General features: G+C 58.0%; 3 protein-coding genes and 1 long non-coding RNA gene across 15 annotated transcripts in view; 2 read left to right on the top strand and 2 right to left on the bottom strand.

The window, feature by feature from the left end:
• The first annotated feature begins 17 nt into the window (after nucleotides 1-17).
• LOC127473498 (acylamino-acid-releasing enzyme-like) lies at nucleotides 18-4,809 on the top strand. Of its 4 annotated transcripts, XM_051793169.1 has the most exons (22): nucleotides 21-254; nucleotides 370-478; nucleotides 559-685; nucleotides 849-930; nucleotides 1,035-1,110; nucleotides 1,224-1,366; nucleotides 1,525-1,662; nucleotides 1,737-1,828; nucleotides 1,920-1,960; nucleotides 2,027-2,148; nucleotides 2,324-2,384; nucleotides 2,496-2,590; nucleotides 2,669-2,720; nucleotides 2,792-2,880; nucleotides 3,092-3,233; nucleotides 3,346-3,423; nucleotides 3,496-3,576; nucleotides 3,655-3,743; nucleotides 3,879-4,069; nucleotides 4,147-4,249; nucleotides 4,322-4,428; nucleotides 4,512-4,809. In XM_051793169.1, exons 1-22 carry the CDS (start codon nucleotides 225-227, stop codon nucleotides 4,648-4,650), a joined length of 2,187 nt encoding a protein of 728 aa, XP_051649129.1. In that variant the 5' UTR covers nucleotides 21-224; the 3' UTR covers nucleotides 4,651-4,809. The 4 variants fall into 4 exon arrangements, with proteins under 4 accessions (XP_051649126.1, XP_051649127.1, XP_051649128.1 ...); XM_051793167.1 differs by having other exon boundaries at nucleotides 19-254; nucleotides 2,324-2,590; XM_051793168.1 differs by having other exon boundaries at nucleotides 20-254; nucleotides 3,496-3,743.
• MST1 (macrophage stimulating 1) lies at nucleotides 4,799-9,661 on the bottom strand. Of its 4 annotated transcripts, none has more exons than XM_051793176.1 (18): nucleotides 9,490-9,660; nucleotides 8,862-8,997; nucleotides 8,592-8,704; nucleotides 8,347-8,461; nucleotides 8,003-8,139; nucleotides 7,808-7,928; nucleotides 7,591-7,709; nucleotides 7,334-7,496; nucleotides 7,106-7,236; nucleotides 6,921-7,023; nucleotides 6,672-6,808; nucleotides 6,513-6,548; nucleotides 6,319-6,430; nucleotides 6,127-6,204; nucleotides 5,915-6,061; nucleotides 5,729-5,835; nucleotides 5,110-5,249; nucleotides 4,799-5,040 (listed from the first exon to the last, which is right to left on the bottom strand). In XM_051793176.1, the coding sequence occupies exons 1-18, from the start codon at nucleotides 9,539-9,541 to the stop codon at nucleotides 4,879-4,881; spliced, it is 2,109 nt and encodes a 702-aa protein (XP_051649136.1). In that variant the 5' UTR covers nucleotides 9,542-9,660; the 3' UTR covers nucleotides 4,799-4,878. The 4 variants fall into 4 exon arrangements, with proteins under 4 accessions (XP_051649136.1, XP_051649135.1, XP_051649133.1 ...); XM_051793175.1 differs by having other exon boundaries at nucleotides 7,334-7,499; XM_051793173.1 differs by having other exon boundaries at nucleotides 4,799-5,249; nucleotides 7,334-7,499; nucleotides 9,490-9,661.
• A 398-nt stretch (nucleotides 9,662-10,059) lies between these two features.
• Nucleotides 10,060-22,230, top strand: part of DAG1 (dystroglycan 1) — a 49,857-nt gene continuing 37,686 nt past the window's right edge. Inside the window, exon 1 of one of the 6 annotated variants that reach the window (XM_051793153.1) lies at nucleotides 10,060-10,162. The gene's annotated coding sequence lies outside the window, so the exon portion shown is untranslated. Of the gene's footprint in view, nucleotides 10,163-10,511; nucleotides 10,676-12,190; nucleotides 13,074-13,705; nucleotides 13,729-16,963; nucleotides 17,570-19,946; nucleotides 19,969-22,230 lie in introns of those variants that run through there. The other 5 variants (XM_051793154.1, XM_051793157.1, XM_051793155.1 and 2 more) reach the window with 5 other exon arrangements.
• On the bottom strand, nucleotides 20,038-22,101 carry LOC127473521 (uncharacterized). The gene is made up of 3 exons (XR_007905480.1): nucleotides 21,364-22,101; nucleotides 20,684-20,775; nucleotides 20,038-20,497 (listed from the first exon to the last, which is right to left on the bottom strand). It is a non-coding gene; the product is annotated as an uncharacterized LOC127473521 (long non-coding RNA).

Here is a 22,230-nt window from a genome sequence, read left to right on the forward strand (position 1 = left end):
AGCTGGTGGCCACTGGACCTTTCACCTGCGTGGGTGGGCAGTTGTGCTGCCAGGAATGCGTTGGGCCATGGGGAAGGGAGAGCCCTGCCTGGCCGTCCTGGGCCGCAGGGAGCAGCTGGAGGGCTGGCACCGGCGGGGGCGCTGGCGTCGGGCCGCTCCCACGTGCCTTGGCGGGCATCCAGCTGTGAGCAGCCCGCAGGCGGCCCGGGGGCACAGCACGGCCCATGGCCACAGGGAACCAGCCGGGCATGGAGGTGGGCAAGGGGGCTCGGGGGGGTCTGCGTGGGTGAGCACAGCCCCGTTTCAGGAGCTGGGCACGGGCATGGGGGTGAGCTCTCCCCCTCCAACGTGCCTCTTCCCCCGGCCCAGGCGGCCGGCGGCCCCGCTGCCTGCTACCGGGAGCTGAGCCAGTTCCCTGCTATCACCCGTGCCGCCCTCGGGGCCGCGGCGGGGGGACAGACCTTCCTGCTCTACACCGGTGAGTCGCAGGCTCGGCCCCCGCTGCGCCTTTGGCCCGGGGGACCGGTGTGAGCGGGCGCTGACCCCCCGTTCCCGCAGAGTGCAGCCGCCCCGACCTGCCCCGCCGCCGGCTCCTGCGCTTCAGCCGCCACTACAGCGTGCGGCGCACGGACGGCGGCGGCCTCGCCGCCAGCGGGACCGCGCTCAGCGCCGGCATCCACAACCAGTACGGCACGGACGGGCTGCGCGGTGGGGCGGCGTGCCCGGTGCCTGCAGCATGCCCGGTGCCTCTGCGGCGTGCCCGGTGCCCGCAGCGTGCCCGGTGCCCGCAGCATGCCCGGTGCCCGCAGAGTGCCGCCCACCGCAGCTTCCCTCCCTCCCGCCCTCAGGCTCCTCAGCCAGGACTCGCCCACGGGGCAGCACCGCGCCGTGCTCAGCCGCTGCCCGCGGCAGGGCCACGAGCTGCTGGAGGTAACGCGGCCGTCCCGGTCCCTCCCCGGCGTGGCTGCGGTGCCAGCGCGGGGCGGTGGGTGCCGCGGACACGGTGTGCCCGTGCTGACCCCCCACTCCCCCAGGTGTGGGACAGCGGCGGGCGCAGCCACAGCGTGGACCTCACGGCGCTGGGGAAGCACGGGGAGGTCTACACGGAGGGTAGGGCCCCTTTCCCATGGTCCCTGCCTGTGGCACAGGCAGGAGCTAAGTGCCTGCCTGGTGCGTGGCTGTACCTGTGCCGGGCTGGGCTTTGGCACCTCTCACCTTGCCAGGGCCCTTTGCCTGCCTGGCCTGGTCCCAGTCAGAGACACGGCTCCTGTATGTGGCTGAGAAGGGCCGGCCCAAACACCGGCCCCCCTGCCCCTGGGATGTGCCCAGGGCAGCCCGGTCAACAGAGGAGGATGAGGATGAGGAGGTAGGTGCCATGTGCCCCATGAGCGTGTTCTATGCACCCCTTGAGCACACCATGCACCCCATGAGCGTGTGAGTGTGCCATACACCCCACGAGTGTGCCCTGTACAGACCCCCATGCCTGGGGCTGCAGGGTGTGGTGCTAACAAGGCTGTGCTGCAGGGCGAGCAGTTCTTGTACCATGAGGACTGGGGGGAGGCACTGAGCACTCGAAGTGTGCCCATCCTCTGCGTCCTGGACCTGGAGAGCAGCAGCCTCTCAGTGCTGGAGGGTATCCCAGAGCACCTCTCCCCTGGTCAGGTCAGGATGGGGATGCAGGGATTACCCCAGGGGATCCAGCCTGGGGCTGTGGAATCAGCCTGGCTGTCACACAGGCCCTGTGGTCCCCTGGTGATCGTGGCGTGGTGTTCGTGGGCTGGTGGCATGAGCCCTTCCGCCTGGGTCTGAATGCCTGCTCCAACAGGAGGTGGGTCCCTCTCAGCATCCAGCACTATACCAGGATGCCCGTGCAGTACCAGCACAGCAGAGGTCCAACCTGACCCACTCTTCCTCCCCAGGTCAGAGATTTTCCACTTGGACCTGTCAAGCGGGTGCTGTGGTGAGCACTGAGGCCCTGGGGGGTGCCCAGGGGGTCCCTGGGGTGCTGACCCCTTGCTGCCCACAGAGCTGCTGTCAGCAGAGAATGGTGCCGCCTGCTCCCCCCGGCTGAGCCCTGACGGCCAGCGCCTTCTTTACCTGGAGGGGGCTGTGGGGGGGCCCCACCGGCAGTGCCTGCGCCTGTGCATGGTGAGTTGGGCCCCACGGGCACCAGGCACAGCTGTGCCACCCTGTGCTGCCAGTGTGGTGTCCAGCTTGGCTGTCACAGCCTCTTGTAGTGCCCAGCTGGGGCGAGGGGACCCCAAGCCCCTCCACCTCAGTTTCTCCCAGCGTGGGCCCATCCCTGACCCCCAGCTCTCTGCAGCTCACCTGGCAGACGAGGCAGACGGTGACAGTGCTCGATGTGGTGCAGGAACCCACGGAGGGTGAGCACAGCACAGTGGGCAGGGCTGGGTGCTGCCAGGGGGCTGAGACTCTCCCCAGCCAGATGCCCACGACCCCCAGTGCACTAGCCCAGCACTCTGCCCCACTCGTAGCCTTCGCTGGGCTCTACACAGAGGTGCTGCCTCCACGGTGCTGGGCAGCCGACAGCCGGCGAGCCGTGCTGAGCACCCCGCAGAGGAGCCGCACGGTGAGTCCTGGGGAGGGCAGGGCCAGGGGTGTGACCCCTCCTCCTGTGGTGACACCCCTGTGCTCTGCCCCCTCACAGGACCTGCTGCTTGTGGACACGGAGGCGGCCACTGTCACCAACCTGACGGCAGGTACGTGGTGCCGGGCTGCCCACGGTGCCCCAGTGAGCAGCTGCGATCACCAACATGCTCTCTGTCCCCAGGGTCGCCCGAGGGATGCTGGGAACTGCTCACTCTCCAGTGGGACCTTCTAGTGGCCACCTGCTCTGCCCCACACCATCCCCCCAGCCTGGTGAGCAGAGCCGTGGCACCGTGCGGCACAGTGGGATATGGCACGGTGATGTGCAGCCAGGCACAGCGTGGTGTGGCACATATGGCGTGGTGTGCCATGGCATGGCCAGGCACAGAGTCACATGGCTCAGCCAGATCCAGCACAGCACAGCCTTGTCATGGCACAGCCTTGCGCTGCCACGGCTCTGGTGCCACCGACTGCCTGTGCCCAGGTGGTGGCTGTGCTGCCGCCGGCAGGCCAGGAGCTGCCCCTCCGCTGGGTGCCAGTGGAGGACACCCCAACAGTGCCTGGTGTCACCTGGAAGACCCTGACGGTCCGGCCATCCTGCAGTGGGCAGAGCCCTGCTGCGCATGGTGAGCACTTGCAGGCCCCCACCATACCTGGGTGCTGAGGACCCTTGGGAGCAGGGGGTGGGCTGGGTGCCCAGGGTGCTGGGTGCTGAACAGGACCCCTTTCCTGGCATAGACACCCAAGATTTTGAGGCCCTGCTGCTGAGCCCGTTGGATGGCACAGCACCACACCCCCTCATTGTGTGCCCCCATGGTGAGTGAAGGGATGGTGGGGACACCCTGGCAGCACTGGTGGCAGTCCAGGTGACGTCTATGCTGGCCCCAGGTGGCCCCCATGCCGTCTTCGATGCCCGCTGGCGCCCAAGCATGGCTGCACTGTGCCGGCTGGGCTTCGCTGTGCTCCTGGGTGAGTGCTGGGGAGCTCGGGGATGTGTGGTCCTGTGTCCCACTGGAGACATGGCACCCACGGCTCCCATCTCCCCAGTGAACTACCGTGGCTCCCTGGGCTTTGGCCAGGCCAGTATCAGCTCCCTGCTTTCCCGTGTGGGTGAGCAGGACGTGGCGGACACCCAGGTGGGCTGGGGCTGCTGGGGGGGTGCTGCTGGGAGGACGCTGATGTTTGAGTGGAGGTGGTGGGGTCTGCTGGGAGGACGCTGATGTTTGGGTGCCAGTGGTGGGGTGCCAATAGTGGGTACCCCACGGGTGCAGCTGGCAGTGGAGCAGGCGCTGCACAGCGAGCCCCTGGACCCGCACCGCCTGGCCCTGCTGGCTGGCTCCCACGGAGCCTTCATCGCCCTCCACCTCCTCATCCGTGAGCCCGAGCGCTACCAAGCCTGTGCCCTGCGCGGCCCCGTCTCCAACCTGCCCGCGCTGCTGGGCACCTCTGACATCCCCGACTGGTGAGTGCCACCCCCCTCCTGTGCCTTGCCACACACCACCCGTCCCCACAGCACCCACCAGCGCCTCTGTGCCGCAGGCGCTACACCTCCCTGGGGCTGCCCTACTCCTTTGAGCGGGTGCCACGTGCTGAGGAGGTGGCCACCATGCTACTGCGCTCGCCCATCGCCCAGGCAGCCCAGGTAAGGCAAGATCAGGATGGGTGCAGGGTGCCAGGCGTGGGGTGCCAGGCACCCACCGGGACTGTGCTGCAGGTGCGGACGCCGGTGCTGCTGTGCGTGGGCGCCCGGGACCGGCGCGTCAGCCCCACGCAGGCGCTGGAGCTGTACCGGCTGCTGCGGGCCAGGGGCGTGCCGGCGCGGTGAGTGGGGTGCAGGTGGGAGCTGGGAGGGAGCCCCAGGGTCCCTGGGGCTGGGCATCCCTCCATCCCATCCCACCCTGCAGGTTGCTGTGGTACCCAGAAGGTGGCCACGCCCTGACCGGTGTGGAGACAGAGGCCGATGTCTTCAAGAACTGCGCCCGCTGGCTCCTCCAGCACCTTGGGCAGCCAAGGCAGGACAGGACAGGCCAGCACAGTCCCTAGTGCCCACAGTGGTCCTGGGCTATACTGACCCCAGGGTGACCACTGGCCCTGGGGACCACACCAGGGACGAGAGGATGGAGCAAGTATAGCTGAGGGCAGGATGGGACATGGGTTGTTTGGTCCTAAATAAATGTGTGAGACCACCCTCTGCAGTGTCAACCCCCATGGCCACAGCCGTGTCTTTATTGCACAGTGGCAGCTGTGCCAGGCCAGTGGGACTGAGCCAGCTCAGCCCATCTTCATCACTTTGTAGATCCAGTCGACATAGAGGGAAACACGGATGAAGAGGGCGGGCTGGTCGGTGCGGGCACAGACACGGGAGGGGATGATCACCCCCTCCAGCACCCAGCAGTCGGCGGTGAGGCAAGCCAGCGGTCCCCCATAATCGCCCTGTGGCACAAAGAGAGCAGTGTCACCCTGGTGCTGGATCCTGCGGGGCAGGTCCCCAGCCCGGCTCACCTCACAGGCGCCCACGCCGGCGCGCAGCGGGGCAGTGCACAGCTCGCTCTCCTTCAGGCGCCCGCGCAGCGCCTTGTTGCAGTCGTCGTGGGCCAGCACCGGCAGCTGCGCCACGTTCAGCACGCTGCTGTCTGCCGTGCCTGTGGGCAGCAAGCACGGGATGCACGAGGAGGAAAGCAGGGATATCGGAGGGTGTGGCATGGGCAGAGCGTGCCATGGGCAGAAAGTGCTGTGGGAGAGGGATGGCATGGGCAGGAGGATGTCATGGGCAGGAGGATGTCATGGGCAGGAGGATGTCATGGGCAGGTGGATATCATAGGCAGAAGGATGCTGTGGAAGGGAGATGTCGTGGAAGAGGGATGCCATGGCCAGGAGATGCTGTGGGCAGGGAGATGGTGTGTGCAGGAAAGTGCCATGGAAGTGGGATGCAATGGAGGGAGATGCTGTGAGCAGGGGCATGCCAAGGACCAGGGCTTGCTGTGGGCAGAGGATGCCATGGACATGGGGATGCTGTGGGCAGCGAACGGTACGGATGAGGAGATGCCATTGCAGGGGAATGGCGTGGGCAGGGGATGTACTGGATGGGGATGCCCTGGCAGGGGCTGCCCGTGGCAGGTACCTCTGGTTTCCCCCCAGCCGGCGATCTCGCAGACAGTGCCCGCAGGCACGACATAGCGCTCGGGGGGCAGGCAGATGAGGGCCACACGCCTGTTCAGAGTGGCTGGCCTGCAGTGAGAGGGCAGCGGGACATGGTGCCAGCCTGGCCAGTGGTGGGGAGGATGGAGGCCAGGGCACGGCCACTCACCTCGCCAGCTTCAGCATCACCAGCTGGGACTCAGAGGGTCCGCAGACGATCCGCACAATGGGGATGGTCTGCTGGTCAGGGTCCCCAGGGCCGGGATCCCTGAAGAGTGTCCCCAGCTGCACCTCATAGCCCGTTAGGTCAGCGTCACTGCAGGACAGGGAAATGAGGGCACAGGGGGGTCCCAGCACCCCATGACCCAGCCCCAGCCTTACCAGGAGGAGAAGCACTGGGGTGTGCTGATCACCCACTGCTCCTTCACCAAGGACCCCCCGCAGAAGTGCACTCCCTCCCTGTGGGAACGAAGGGTTAGCTCTGGGGGGACACTGGCCAAGCTCTGCGGGGACACTGGCCAAGCTCTGGGGGGAGACTGGCCACACGGCAGCGCAGGCGGGACACCCACTCACCGGTTGCGGATGCTGACAGTCCAGGGTGAGTTGCCGGGCTGGCCACCGACGATGCGCCCCTTCCACTGCAGCATCTCGTCCCGCTGGCCACACTGCTCGAACGCCACCGCATCTGCAGGCAGGGTGGGCATCAGCCAGGGCTGTGCCATCAGCACCTGCCCCACGGCACCCAACTGGCACCCATGGCCCCCCACCTGCATTCTCCAGGATGGAGGGCACCTGGCTGCTGGCTGCAGAGAGAAAGCACAGGGTGGCATTGAGGCAACATCCAGCCACCCTGAGGGGACCAAAACCACCCCAGCGGGTGGCCAGGGTCCTCCCCTAGCTCTGCTGGCATGTGGGTAGGGGCTCACAACAGGGCTTGATGGCGCAGTAGTCAAAGGGGGTGCGGGGGTCCATGGTGTAGCACCAGGGGCCATGGCTGTCGTTATCGGGGTTGCGGCAGTAGTTCTCCTCCAGGTGTGCCTCAGGGTGGGTGACAGGTGAGATCCTGATGGGAGGAAGTCACCATCACTGTCACCATCCCTATCCTCATTTCCATCCCCGGCCCAACCCCATCTCCATCCCATCCCTGTCCCTGCGGCCCCTCCTCGCACACTCACTGGGGCACGTGGGGTGTCTGGGCAGCCCACGGCTGGCAGGTGATGCCCTTGCGTGTCTTGCTGACGTGGCCGTGGTAGTGCTTGCCGTGGCCGTGGTAGCACTCTGGGGACAGGCAGGGAGGGCTGGCACCCCCGGCAGGCACCTTGGGGTTGGTGCCTGGGGGCGGGTGCCTGGCATGGCTCACCTTGGGCATCCTGCTCGTCGGGGCAGCGGCGGATGTGGAAGCAGAAGGCGATGCGGACGGTGGGGCGTGCAGTGAAGCACCACGGTGCCTCCGAGCCATCGGGGTTGCGGCAATAGTTCTCCTTTAGGTCCCTGCAGGTGTAGGGGCCATGTAGGTGTCCCCCCTCAATCCCACACTCATGGGCACTGCGCTCTGCCACTCTTCCTGGGCTCATCCCCCACCCCTTACTTGCATGGGTACTTCTCAGGCACGAAGTTGTGCTTGTGGGGCACCTGGGAGTCCCAGCGCTGGCAGGGGATCCCTGACACGGTGACGTTCACTCGGCCTCGGTAGCTTTCGCCCTTGCCCCTGAAGCAGCCGGTGGTGACATTGACAGGACGTGGGTGTTTTTCTGCTTGTGTGGCCAGAGAAGGGCAGAACAGCAGGGTCAGGGTGGCACCTGGGACCCCCAGTCCCAGCTGTGTGTGACGCCAGCATGGACTTACTGCAGAGGCGGATGTGGCAGAACTCGCGCTCCCGCCCGGGGTCAGTGGTGTAGCACCAGGGCCGCTCGGAGCTGTCGGGGTTGCGGCAGTAGTTGTCATCCAGCCCCTTGTCGGGGTACCTGGGCCAGAGGCAGGGAGCAGCAGTTGAGGTGGCACCACCACCGTGGCACCTGGCACCGCCAGGGCACTGTGTGCTGCCCGGGGCTGGGGCTGGTACTTGTTGGGGTGGTAGGGGTGCTTGTGCGGGTGCTGCAGGTCCCAGCGCTGGCACTCCGTCCCCGACTCGGTGTGGTCCACAGTGCCACGGTAGTCCTCCCCATTGCAGGTCATGCAGACAGCTGCCAATAGCCAAGGGGGGGTTCAGTGTGGGAAGGACATACAGCCCAGGGTCACCCTGGGATGTGGCACTCACCGTCCTCACACTTCTTGATGCCGCAGCTCTGGTGCCGGACGTTGGGATCGACGGTGTAACACCACGGGCCCCGCTTGTCCCGGTCGGGGTTTCGACAGTAATTCTCCTCCAGCCCGTTGCGGGGGGATGGCAGGAATCTGCAGGCAGCAGGGTGGGTAGGAAGACTGCCAGGAGCCCCCTGCCCCAGGGTGGGCACAGCCACAATGCTATGCCACCCCTGGTTGGTGCCACTGCCCCCATGCTGTTCCCATTGCTCCTGTGCTGTCCCCATCCCATTCCCCATTGCCCCATGCTGTTCAGGGCCACTGGTGGGTGCCATGGGGCAGCCAGAGACACGGAGGCACCTGTGGTCATGCGGTGTCATGGATTGCCAGTGCTGGCAGCGCAGCCCCTTCTCTGTCGTGGCCCGTGTGCCGCGGTAGCTGGAGCCATTACCCACGATGCAGTCCCGAAGATAGTCTGGGCAGAGCCAGGCACCTTATCAGAGCCCTGGGGCCAAGCCAGGGCACATGGACAGTGGGAAGCCCTGTGCCAGGTGGCCTGTGCCCAGTCTGTGGTGTCCCCGTATCCACCTGTGGCAGCAGCCCACCTTTCTTCTGGTACAGGTCGTAGTGGATGTTTTTCTGCAGCTGGACGCGGAGCGAGTGCTGTGTCCACGGCAGCAGCTGGCACAGCTGGCTCTGCTGGTCATGGTGGAAAGCCCTGGGAGGCACAGCAGGAGTCTGGCATGGCACTGTGCGAGGCCAGGGCCTGGGGGACCTGGGTCACATATGAGCACCCAGCATCCAAGCGCACAGTGACCCCGGTGTCGTGGCCCCCTGCACTCCCACCCACCCCGGTGGCCCCATGTCCCACTCACCGGCAGGCCAGGCTGGTGGCACAGCGCTGGGCACACTGCTCTGCAGAGCCCTGCTCCCGTGGCGGGGGGTCCGCAGCCACTGCCAGTAGCTCGGTGGCTCGCAGGCGCTGGAAGTCATTGAGGGGTGAGCGCTGGCCTGGGGAGTGTGGCAGGAGCTCAGTGTGCCCGCGGGGGAGCACAGCATGGGCACCGAGGCCCTGTGGAGTGTGGGATCCCTGCCCCATGGAATGGGAGATCTCTCTGTCCTAAGGAGCATGGGATCCATGTTCCACGGAGCAGGGGCTCTGTCCTATGGAACATGGGATCCCTGCCCCACAGACCATGGAATCCATGTCACATGGAGCATGGGATTTCTGCCCCACAGAGGATGGGATCTGTGTCCCATGGAGCAGAGGATCACTGTTCAGCGGACCACGGGATCCATGTGCCGTGGAGCAGGGGGGGTCCCTGCCCTACAGGGTGCACAGCAATCGCTGCAGTGCCCTGGTTCCCGCTGTCCCCCTCTGCCGCGGGACAGGGTAGGGCCTGCTGACTCCAGACCTGGCCCCTGGCCCTGCTAGGCCCCGCGCTGTCCCGCACCCTTCAGTCCCACGGCAACCCCACGGCGGCCCAGCCTGGAGAGCCCTACCTGAGGCCAGGGCCGCGGCCAGGACGAGCAGGACCCCCAGCACGGGCTGCATGGCGGCGGCCCCGCGTCCCCGGGAGGCTGGAGCTGCGGGACGGCCCCGGGCAAATATTTGCGGGCGGGCGCGGGGCCAGCGGGGCCAGCGGGCACCGGGTCAGCCGGGCGGGCACGCGGGGGGGCGGGGCCTGCGCCAGAGGGCGGGGCCGGGGCCGGGGCGGGGCCGGGGTCACCCCGCGGCGAGCGCGCGTGGGGTGGGCGGGGCTTGGGACGACGGAGGCGGGGCTTGAGGCGGAGGGGGAGGGGTCTGGACGACGAGGGGCGGGGCATAGGGCGTGGGAGGGGCGGGTATGAGCGGGGCTTGGAGCGCTTCCCAAGGGGAGCGGGCGGGGTGGAGGGGCGGGGCTTTAGTTTGAGGGGGCGTGACTGAGCGGCCAGGGCAGGGCGGGGCGGGGCCGAGGGGTAGGCGGGGCGATCGCCGTGGCCGGGCGCCGATTGGCCGCGGCGCGCTCGTGCCGCCGGTTGCCAAGGCGCCGCGCGCGCGCGCGCGCGCCGGCCCCGCCCCCCCGGGTACGTGCCCGCGCGGGGTCGCGCTCGCGCCGCGCCGCCCGCTCGGTGCGTCGGGGCCGCGGAGCCGGCGGGAGCGGGGCCGGGAGCGGGGCCGGGCCCGGCGTGCACGGTGAGAGCGGGGTCCGGGCGGGACCGCGGCCGGCCGGAGCGGGGCTGCGGCGGCACCTGCCGGACCGCCCTGCCCTTGGCGGCGGGGAGCGGGGGCCCGCGGCGCGGCCTGGGCAGAGGCGCGGCGGACCCGGGCCTGGAAGAGCGCGGGCGGCGGGGCGGCTCTCCCGGCGCGGCGCCGCCTCAGCCCCGGCGCGCCCTCCGCGGCCTGCGGGGCCGGCCCCGCGCCGCTCCCGCGCCGGGCCGCGCTCCCCCCGCGCCGCGTTCCCGCCGCCGCCCCCCGGCCCCGGGTGGGCGCCGCGCCCGGGGGTGCCCGGCGGGCCCGGGCGGGAGGCGCAGCGGGCCGGGGCACCGAGCGGCCGGGCTGGGCCAGGCTGTGCCGGGCGAGCCGCGGGGTTCTGCCGGGAGCGGCCCCGGTGCTGGTGGCGGCGGTCGCCGGCCCTGGGTGTGACAATACCCGTGTGGGCGCCCCGGGCTGTCCCCGCTCACCGGGACTGGCGCCGTGGGAGCGCAGGTGGGTGTCCGGGGACCCGGCCGAGTTGGGAGTCCCTTGGGGACAGGTGGCGGTCCCGGGCAGTCCCTCGGCCCGGGCCCCGTGGGGCTCCGTCGGCCCCTCCGCTTCCCAGGGCTGACCTTGGCTCGGGGAGCCGGGAGCGTGGCTGTGCCGGGCGGGACACACCGACAGGCAAACTTTATCTGCAGTCCGCGGGGCAGGTGACTAAAGGCCGCTTAATAATTCTGCCGCACCATGTGAATGCTGAATATTCCTCGTGGCCTCCCTGGCTCCTCGGAAGCAACAGGCTGCAAAGTGGCTCCAGCGCCCATCGAGTCAGCAGGCCTGGGTTTAGTGGGGTTTGCCACCGGTTTGAAGTTTGCAAACTTCCCGTGTGTGTTTTTGGAGTGTAACCATGTCCTTCTGCTCGGGGTGGGAAGGTGCGGGCAGGGGAATGGGAAGGTGCAGGGAGGGGGACGTGGGACCTGGCAGCAGCATTCACAGTTTCTCGCCGAGGTGCTATGTCTCCCTTTAGGCTCCTAGACTTAGGAAAACGGTATGACATTGTTCACCTGTCCAAAGTGAAATTAAAGTCTTCTTTTTGCGTGAAAAAAACAAGAATTTGGCTATCTTCTCGCAGCCCCTCCTCTTGGGGTTCTTTCCACTGCTGTTACATGATGGACCACTAGCATCTCTTGCCTTGGGAATACTGTTCTTAACAAAACTTGTTATTTAACTTACTATATGGAGTGCTGTCTCTTCCCACTTCTAGCTTTACAGATTCCTTTCCTCGCTTTAGAAGTTTCTAATTCTTAGGTTTCTTCACGCTGCTATACTGAGCATCCTAAACCACTTATTCATTCTTCCCAATGCTTGTCATTGCGCTCCTCTATCCTAAATATAGGGTAGTATGCCAACGGAAGGAGCCTGAGAGCAAGCTGAAGTGCTGGGAACACCACTGTTTACTCAGAGGAGTAATCAGAAGAGCCTGGCTGATTCCAGGTCGCACCATCTCTCCTTGCTGCAGGAGTTTGCTCTCACTTCTCGGGGAGCTGGCACAAACGCTCCAATAATGAGGAGAGATGTTGCTGACAGCACAAACTGGCTTAGACATACCCGTTTCTTTAAGCATTATGTAAATATTAAGCACAAAATTGGGCTTAATCGTTGGTGTTAGGCCTGAAGAATCATCAAGAGCTATGGGGCTGATAACGGTAAAGGTGTTCTGCTCTTGCTGTGTGCCAGTGGTTTTTGTATAGGATTTCTTTTAACCTCAAGCACTTTTCTGCTTTTAGAAATGCTGGTGCTCATTGGTAACTTATCCAGTCTATTCTCCTTGTTTCTCACTGCCTGATGTGCTGGGCTTGGCTGCTGTTGGAAGTGAAGGAGGACATGTGACAGGTAGAATGAGACCTTTTGCAGCTTCAGCCACGAAGCACACGGTCGGGGCCGGGCCAACACTCTTGTCTTCCACGGGCGGCTGCTCTGGAGGAATTCTGGCCTGTCTCTCTGGCAGTGAGGGGGTAACATCAGAGGGAGCCCTGCTGCGTCCTGGCTTGTGTGACTGTGACAGCAGACAAACCTGAGAGGTGACTTGGGGCTTTGCACTAAAGACCAGTGGTCCCGCTGGGGTCAGAGGGAGAAGAGGAACGTGTGGTTGCAGCAGCTGAGTCCTGGGGGATTTTTCATGCTTTAGTGTCTGCAGCACAGGTGTGAGGTGCAGTGTGTTGTCAGCCTGGCAGAGAAGGTGTAATGGTTCTGCCCTGGCAGGAGTGATGTTACTCAACAGCAGGAATGGTGTCTCTTTGCCTTTTCCATGTCCCTTGAAGAGATAACGAGAGAAATTGTCCTGGAGAGGTAGCAGGGTGCTGTGCCAGCCTGAGGAGGAACTCCATCTTATGGAGTAAAAGAGTGTCTTGTTCTAGCGGTACCAGCTCTCTGAAAAATTTTGTTGGGATGATTTTGGGTGGTTTGTGCCTTTACTCCTGTTAGCTGGGGAATAGTACTGAGGATTTAAGTCTAGTGATGATTAATTCGAGTGAGGAAAATGCAAACGCTGAATTCTTCTTGGGCAAACAGGGGTCATGTAAATAAATGCCTCTGGCATTCTTTGTGGTGCTTGCACACTGTCTACCAATTACTTCTGGTCTCTTGCTGAATCAGTGGGAGGCTGTTGCTCCTTGAGCTCCGAGTACTTTGGTGATGATTTGGGTGAAATACAAATAAACATAGTTGGATTGACCTAGAGTATCTGAGCTCTTGGTATGCTGAAAATGTTTGTTCTTAGGATGTTTGTGCAGTCTGGAGAGCTCTGTACCTTAAACCCGATTCGCAGAGGACCGCGAGCATGTTGAAGCTGTGAAAAATAAAATATCAACCCGAGGACTCTGTGCTTTTAGGACCTGTTCTGTGAGATTGAGTAAGTTTGAGCAAACTACTAAGGGGCTGCTGGATGGAAAGTTAATATGTTAACCCGTGTGAACACTCTAGGTAGGTGCATATCCTAGTGTGGTGCCTTTTTCTATCTGTATGTCTCCCTGCACTTATCTATTGGCTTAAGTTGTCTCTGGTTCAGCTTTTCTAGGATAAAATTTTAGCTTGCCAGCAGGAAAAATGGTTGTATATGTTTGATGTTACTGCTGTTTTTGTCAGTGCATCTTTTACGAGCATCTGAGCTGATATGGTGCAACAGTGTCTGAAGGAGATGATCTGAATCCCCTGGCCAGGCAGGGCCACTCCCTTCCCTGTGCAGGGCCTGAGCTGATCACCTGGGGACCAGCACAAAGTTCCTTGGCTCTTGTGCCTGGTTCAGGAGCTGTTCTGGGTGACTGAGGAGGAGGAGACAGGGCAAGGTGAGTGGCATGGCTTTATTTGGAGTGTGGGGAGGCAGCGGGGGCACCCTGTTCTCCCAAATGCAATTTCCTGCTCAAGGTCACCTCAGCCCAGCAGTGCTGCTTTAGGAACCTGGATTATTCACAGAAGGAGCTTGTAAATACCCCAGCCAGGAGGAGCTTCAACAGCCCAGCAGTGCAGGGGCAGAGGAAGCAAGGCTCAGCCTGGAGAAGGAAAAAGAGGTGGGTTAGCTCAGGGCGATAGTTGCCTCAGCCACTCTCATGTTTTGATGCTCTTAACAGGGCCCTTCTCTTTCCCTGCTTTCAGCTGTGCCCTGTCGCCTCCTCCCACACACCAGCTGTGGTGCTGAGCTAATGGACTGACCAACTGATCCTGCTAGCTTGGCAGAAAGTTGGTCTTTCTTCTCAACTTTATTTTCATGGGCTTAGGAAAGTGTTCAGAAGGGGAGTTTGACCATCCTTGAAAGCAGGGAGGCCCTGGATCAGCAGAGCTCTCCCTTGGGATGGTGCTCTTGGCCATAACAGATATTTTCTTCTTCAGGGTTGAGTTGTCCCCCCAGTTTCATTGTCCTGCAGGTATCCTTTAGGCCTGGAGGGTAATTCTTGGTGGGATTCAAAGTACTGTCAAACCTTGACATGCACAGAGTGAGGCTTGGAAATAGCAGTAAAACTTGTCCCAGTCCCGCAGTGTTCAGCTTTGTTTTGGGGTTTTCTTTAGAAAACCAGGTTCCCAGCCTCATCTGACCCATAAAGATGTATTTGAGTGACTGTTTCCACTAATGAGTTCTCTCTTGCCCTTTTCTTGTGTTGTGGTCTCACCACAGTGCTTTTGCCATCACTGCAACCTCGAGTAAGGGTACGATGTGTCTTTCCTGCTGTGCTTTCTGAGAAAGGCTCAATTCACAGAGGGTTACGTGGGCAGCTTCTGAAATATTTTGGATACTGGCTCCCTGGAGCTTTCCAGCAAATTGGCTCAGGAGCCCCTTCCTGCAGTACTTGAAGGTGCAGGTGCTCCTTGTTATGGACCTGACAAGCGGCATTCCTGCCTTCCCTCCTCATTCCTGCCCTCCCTCCTTGGGGGTGAAAAAGTGCTTACAGAGAGGTTTCAGTTTACTCTTGTGCAGTTACAGGTGACACAAGTGCTGGACATGTTGGTGCTGAATTCACTCGGGCTCTTCTTTTTTTTTTTTTTTTTTTGAACTAGATCGTGCATTTCAACTTCAGAAAGCTTAATCTTCTGTGAAGTGTGTTCCTTAAGGGTGGGGATTAGCATTTGGTAATTTTGATGAGGGTTTCTAGTAGGAGATACTGATCATTTTATATCAGTCCCAAGGGCTAGGGATTGGTCTTTGGATGAGCTTGAGTAAGAAGAGGCTGGGTGATAGTTTGAACCAGCAGTTTTCCACTGGAGTGTTGAATTACAACAGGTGATGTGAAAGCCTTGTGCCACTGTCACAACTTCAGGTTGTGGTGTAGGGGCTCTCTGAGCTGGGGTGGCACTGCTTGATTCTTCCCTCCTGTGCAAGTTCAGCCCCCAAATGGACTCTTTCACGCTCATCAGGAAACACACCTCTTCCCAGAGCTTCCATGAGTCCCTGAAAGGATTTCCTTGCATGTGTGGCTTCTTTGGGACTTCTCAATTTCAGGGGAGAAGGGACTGAGATTCCTGTCCCTAGTGCTTGGTTATTTAGCAGTCCAAGATGCTGTTCAGATTCTCCTTTAATCAGAATGGAAATAGTTGCTGGGTTTTTCCAAGAGGGCTTCTGTGCCTCTCCTATAAACTTTTTTTCTAAAGCAGCTCTTCAGTGCTGGTCTCTAGCTGGGAATTTCTAAGAAAAAGTTTCATCAGGTCTTCTCTAAGTGTTGCTGAAATAATGTGCAGAAGTGTTAAGGTGTGATCTGTTATCTTTGTGTTGTGGCTCTTGGGATTCCTACAGGAAGGCCTTATATGGATGTGGGCATCCAGGTGGGTATTAAGAAGCATATTTGAGGTTGTAGTGATTCCCTGTTCGAGTCCCTTAGGCTTTCTGGTTAGATCTTGACCTCTGTGAGGCCTCTGTGCTGTAGGAGCTGATTCCTGCATGACAGACCATGCATGGTGTTTCCCCACCCCAAAGGAAATATTTCTAATGGAATTTTTATGATAGTGCCTGGGGCCTGAATTAGGGGATAAAAGGTGGTTATTCTAAAACCTTCTCTCAGTTCAACTTCACAGGATCCTCTTGGAAAGCTACACAGAATCAGTGTAGCTGTGTCTCTTTTTCTCTAAAAATCAGACTTCTACCTCTACAGATGCAGGTAAAGACTGTCCTGGAGATGAGGGTGGGACTGTGCTGGTTCAAAGAATCTTCCTCTGGTATTTTTCCTAAAATTCAAAGCCCCCTTTGCCAATGTTCTCCCAAAACTCCTTGGCATCTTTCCTTTCTCTTGCACGCTGTACAGTAGCGCATGCTGTAAGACATGTCGGAAAGTATAATTTCAGTAGTACTGACATCAGCTGAACTTAATGGGTGCAAACAACTTGTATTATTGATTTATTAATTCTCACTTTGAGTTCATTGAAAGCTTCTGCTGTGTGGTGTTTGTGCACAGAGTAGCTGTAGCATGAGGTGTATAAGTGGTCCTGCAAGTTTTGGAGCGCGATCACAACACATACCTGTCCATCCTGTGTGGAATAAAGCATCAGGAATAGGGCAGTCAGTCTTATTTTAATGGGTGTCTAGGTCAGATCAGGTGTTTTTCAGGCTGGGCACTAATGTTTTTGTTGGTGGCAGTAATACAGAATGATTGGATTAACTTTGTCATGTAATCTAACACAGAAGTCTGTGCCGTGGCACCTTACATGTTTGTATGGTATCAGTTCAGTTATCTAGAGTGAACTCTTTGGCCAAAATGGGAAACTTTGTGTTCCCTGCACAGGGAATTTTGTGTTTGCAGTGGTGTTTGTGAAGCCACTGCTTTATGTTTATCCATATGCCAGCAGCCTTGTGCTGATTGCTCTTTCAGGAAAGACTTCATCACATCTTAGAATAAAATTTTGTTTGTATATCAGAGGTCAGCCTTTAGGGAGGTAAGAAACTTGAACCCCTAAGAACAACAATTGTTAAGGATAAATACAAATCTCCCTTCAGAAATGTCCAGAGAAAGCTAAAGCAACATGTTGCATGCAAAACTCACGAACCCTTGGCACTAAACTGTAAAAAAAGTATAATAGGGCTTTGTAGCCTCATGAAAACTTTGCAGTCAAATCTAACATGAAAAAGGGCTTTGCTTGCTACTGGCAACGATGTAAAATTGTATATTGTGGAACTAAAGCCTTGAGAAGGCAGCGGTGCTCCCCTGTGCTGTAATGGTGATAAGGCAGGATAAAAGTTATGTGCAGTTCTGTGTGCTAGACGTGGCACAGGGAAGTACTCTGTGATTACCTCAGCTAATTTGGGCGTGAGAAGGTTTGCTCAAAGTCTTGATCAGAGAGCTCCTGCAGTCTAGAAGCACTACACAGCCTGTGATGTGGCTCAGTCGCCACCCTCCCCTCAAACCAGTGTCCCAGCGCTGGTATCACCGCACTGCACGCCCATTATTCCTGGAAACTGGAATCCTGACCCTCATCTTCCTTCTGTGCTGCTCCTCTAAAGCTCCTCCAATGTCCTGGTCGTTGGGTCAAGTGGGAATGGTGCAAGTGCTGCTCTCCTCCACCTCCTGCTTCCCCTGCCCCAGCAGTGGCGGGTCAGAGCCGGGACCTGCCGGGACAGGTAGGGCCGTGCACCTCTCGCTGGCGCCGCGGTGACTGGACGTGGCTGTGTGAGCTCAGCCTGGGCTGGCAGTCAGCTGTGCCTGGCCCGTGGGTATCCCAAGGGAGAGGGGTCGTGGTGCTGTCCTGCCGTCACAGGAAGAAGCTGTTTCCTGCAGACCTCTGCGCTGCATCCTGGTGCTGTGTGCTTTGCTCCAGCGTGACCCAGCTCAGCGGCCTCCAACCTTTTTCTCTCCCCTGAATTGTGGGCTCCTAAAGCTTCCCCTGGAGGTGCATAACTTTGTATGGGGAACTTAATCCTGCCGCCTCCAGGTAAGCCTTTCTGCACTTTTTATGTATTTCTTACTGTTTGTTCACACGCTGGTTCAAAACCTTTGGCTTGATATGATGCTTCAGGAGATCGTTTGAGGCAGCTTCTCCCCTGCACCACAAAGAAAGGCAGGGAACAGAGGAGGCAGCGAGGTTTAGGGTTTGATTTTTTTCCATGAAGTTAAGATGAAATCGAGGTACTGCAGATAGGGGCAGTTCTGAAGGCACACCTTGGCCACACGTACCTGTGTTTTTATGATGAGTTGGTCAGCTCAGATCCTGCTGGAAAAGCAGTCCACCACCAGCATGAGGGAGAATGTGGAGAGCAAGGCTGGGTGCAGAGCTCTGCCCAGTGAGTGCCTTTTGGACTGGTGTAGTGTGTGGCGTGGTCACTCCAGCTGGGAGCCCAGCAAAAAGCTTCACGTGCTGAAGTCCTCGTTTCTGGTCATATATGGGAATTGAGGCTGGCTAAGCTGACTCCCTAGGCAAGTGTTCAGAGTGAGATTCTTCTTTAAGCAGTGACTGTGATTCTCAGTGAATTCTGTGCAGCTGACTCCAAGCCCTGTTTGGGACCAGCAGTCGTAGGCTGTGCCAACTGGAAAAGGTCAGCTGAAGCTTGGGGCTGGCTGGGCACACGGCGAGGTGTCTGGTTTGGAGCGAGGAAGAGCCACCCTCAGCTCCAGTAGCACATGGCTCAGCTCTGCAGCCTGAACTGATCCAGGAGCAGACACCTTGGATTTCCTAGTGTCAGTATTTGCTCTGGTTCGAGGCAGACACAGGCATGTGCAGAAACTTGTAAGCACGTGGGTCCACATCTCAAAAGAGCAGAAAAGCTCTCTGCTCCCCTCTGGGAGTGGAGGAAGAGTCTTGATGGGAAATTTGATGTAAATCTACTGCAAGGACATAGGCTTTTGAGAATCAGCTGAAGTAACTGAAGTGGCCAGTGTCTTTCTGCTTGGGCTTTGTGGCAGCAGCCAGCTGAACTGATTTGCAAAGCACTTTCAAAGGCAAACAGTTGCCCTATTTACCTCCTCTCCTCAGTGGAGAGGAATTACCTGTGTCAGCAGAGCTGGGAAGTTTTTTTTTTCTTCAGGCTTGGTGGGGAGAAGTATACATTTTTACTCTTCTGGGTATAACTAGTTAAAGATCCTTCTGGAGCAGAAACACAGCAAAACATTGCAGCTCCCCCCATCTGGGTGGTGATCCTGAACGGAAGCACAGCCCTGTGGGGAGAACGGTGCTACATCAGGAGCTGATGCTGCCAAGCATAATGCTCCAGGTTTTTATCTTAGGCTGGTCTCCTGGACTCAAACAAGTTGTTGATGTGGAGGCTGTTGGTGCAGGAAAGAGGTCTTGCCATGGCATCTCGTTCCATTTGTGGTTGGCAGGGTTTCGAGCAGTCCCTCGCTTAGAAAAGTCACATGAGAAAAGCATTGCATGTATTTTTAGATGTCTTTTTAAGTGGCTTAGTGGCTGAAAAGCAACCTGCGTCAGGTCACTCGCCTGCTTGCTGCAGTTTGCCCAGAAGTGCTCAAGCAGACTATTAATGTGGAATAGATCCAGTCAGGAGACTGCTGCTGTAAGGGAGTTGTGCTGCCTGCTACCAGGATGCAGCTGGCTGTGGGAGGTGGCCCTTGCTCTCAGTATGTGCTGCTTGGGTGCTGGTTAGGACAATAGTGGGAAATGAATGGGAGAAGTCCAGCTAAAGTCAGTTTAATTTCTTTTTCTCTCTATCTTTGGAATTGTTTGGGTTTTCCTTGGTGTCTTTGTGCAGTGCTCTTGCAAGGACAGCAGGGTCCAAGCTTGGTGTGCTCAGCTTCTCGGTTGGTTTGAGCTGGTGCTGCTGGAAGGAAGAAGAGGTCCTGCCTTTTCCTTGTGGTGGTGTACGGGAAAAGAGAAGTGGTCCTGCAGACCCTGCATCCAACCAGGAAGCTGAGCCAGATGCAAACTGGCCTCTTCTTTCTCTTGCTGCGTTCCTTTAATGTGTGTCAGTTCCCACATCCACTTTTCTGTGCAGCTGTAACACCTGTACCAGCACAAAGGGAAGAGAGGAGTGGGATGGGAGAGGTGGAAATGCTTCCTTGGGAAGTAACACCAGCTTAAAATGACCTTGAAGCTGGCTGTGATGCTGCTGTGGATCTTCAAGCAGGACAGGGAACATCTGGCCAGCGAGGAAGAGTCAGGAAGAAGGTTCAGCCATTCTTTTCTCTACAGAATGTTGAGTTACCAAGTCTTTGCCAACGTCGAGGAATGAGTGCTGCTCACGGGCTCTGTGTTGCGTGATCCCTTGAGATCTTCGTAGGCCACTGAATAGGAGGAAAAGTACCTCAGTGTAGGAAGGAAGCATGATGCACTGCATTAGAGGGTGGAAGTGTGATCAACATCCTGGGTTGCACATACAGGTGAGACTATTGGCATGTCAGTTGTTTGGTGACTGAGCTGCTGTCGTTGTTGGGACGGACTACGACATATAATATTCAGCAAGAAAGTTTATTGGAAAGAATAAGGAAGCAGCAGCAGCCACGAGCTGCGATTTACAGCCTCTTAAATACAGTTCTTTTTGTACACGTGTATCACACAGATAGGTCAGCTTGAATACACAAACTACAATTCTCACAGCTAATAGGTAGATTTTAGCTGGACTTTCTCTGGACTTTCTCAGTCCTACTTTCTCACAACATTTCTGTGCACCTGTCCCTGTTTTCCTTTGATGTTTATATTTTTCTCAGTCACTCTGTTCAAAACAAGTCCTCCTTCTCATGAGACAGTGTTCCCCGTTCCCACGGGACAGCTCTCTCCTGCTGCTCCTCTGCTCTCTCAGGATGCATCATTACATTGTCAGGACCAGGGCCTCCATTCTCAGCCAGTTTCTTGTCCTATACCAGGGGTCCCAGCCCAGCCGGGATTCCCCACAAGCTGCCATACTAGTGCCTACCAGGTAAGAATAAGAAAATTTTTTTCCAGGAGTCCTGTCCTTTCAGAATAAGCTGAAAGAATGCGAAGTGATGGCAGGCGAGGAGAGCAGGGGACTTGAGAGAAGCTTCCTCTGAAAGCAGCAGCATTTATGTACCAGTAACACAAAATATTAATGTAAATAAGACAAGCTGTGATTTTTACCTTGAAGCATCTGGTGAGGTGACCCTTCAGTGACAGTGTGTAGGCAGGTGGGACAAGAGGGCTGGAAAGCTGCAGATCACTCTCCTTGTTCTCTGAAATGGTTTTGACCATAGATGATGAAAGTCTGTGTATAACAAGAGGGGAAGGCAGCCAGATAATGTAAAATCTGGGAAAGGTGCATTTTTTTCCCTCATTTATTTACTAGGGTGCTTAATAATGGGAAGGAGTAGCTGGAGCGAGACGATGGCTTTCCCATCTCTTGAAGTCTTTGACTCAAAGCAAGGTGCAAGATTGACTTTAATGAAGAGGTGGAAACTTTAGAGACCTGTGTAACAGATCCCATTGGCCTTTAACATGATGTGGGCATGGTAAAGGACATAATCTGAAGTAAAAATGTAGAGCTTTTTTATGTGACCAACTAAACTAAATCAGTATTTAGCAGGCAAATTAGTTTTTCTTGTCCCTGTCACTTCAAATGAGTGTGGCTGTGTTAAGAGCTCTTCTGAGATGTCTCTGTGTCTCACCCAAAGCCACAAATTGCTGCTTAATTTATGCCTCCTCAATTTGAGCCCACCTTTATGCAGATGAATCCTGATAGTGACCGTGGAGCTGGTGTCGGAGCGGAGCGTGGTGGTTGTAGGTGAAGGTGGTCTCTGGGGGTCCCACAACCAGTGCCTTACCTTGTGCTGTCTGGGGTGGGTTGGACCCAGTGTCTGCTCCTGGGCAGCAGCAGATGGACGGCTCCATGTGCCACTGGCACCACTGCCTTGTAGGGAGATGTGCTGGCTGTTTCTGGGAAGGCTCCTGGGGCCGGTGGCTCCTGCAAGCCTGGCCCGCGGGGCTGGGGACAGGCACGCCTGGCCTTTTCCCTGGGTGCCTTTTAGTGCCTGTATAAATACCAGCACGCTTCAGATGCATTGCAGATTCTCCTCTGGCCCTTTTTTAAGCCTAAGTCATAAATAGGTTGGCCCTTGCTTGTGGGTCCAGAGGAGCCGTCATTATAAATGATGTAATGATTAAACTCAGTGTCGTGATGGCTTTCCTGCTGTGCTGCTCTCTTGTTTTTCTGTTCTTTTCGGGCCTGAGCATCACAGGTGCCAGGTGAGATACATTTAGGCCCTGGAAAAAAGTTAATTTAGCAGAACTTGCTATGAAGTGGTATTTCTTATGGTGAGCCAGACCAGCCACAATCTCTCTTCTCCTTTTGATGCAGATTGTGCTTGCTCCGTTTCCTGGGGAGCCCGTCCCAGCTGCAGCACAGCTTTGCACTAGATTTTACAGTTAGTGTAATTTAAAAAGTATCCAGCCAAGAAAGAGCACAAGATGTAATTCCAGTGACGTTTGTGGATTTTTTTTTTATTTGGGTTTTTTTTTCTCCAGAAGGACAGTAGTTTCTATTAAAGGGAATTGGCAGTGCCTGGCCTTTAGCCCTGGGCGGGAGATGAGCTTTGAGGGTTCATCCCTTCTCTGCGAGGCCAAGGTGGTTTTCTGAACTCTTGAAACAGTGCGGAGCTCAAATCAAGACAATCCTTGCACAGCTGATATTT

The sequence above is a fragment of the Manacus candei genome, unplaced genomic scaffold (genome assembly GCF_025592945.1).
Source record: "Manacus candei isolate 608988 ecotype Guabito, Panama unplaced genomic scaffold, ASM2559294v1 h1tg000036l, whole genome shotgun sequence".
Lineage (NCBI taxonomy): Eukaryota > Metazoa > Chordata > Aves > Passeriformes > Pipridae > Manacus > Manacus candei.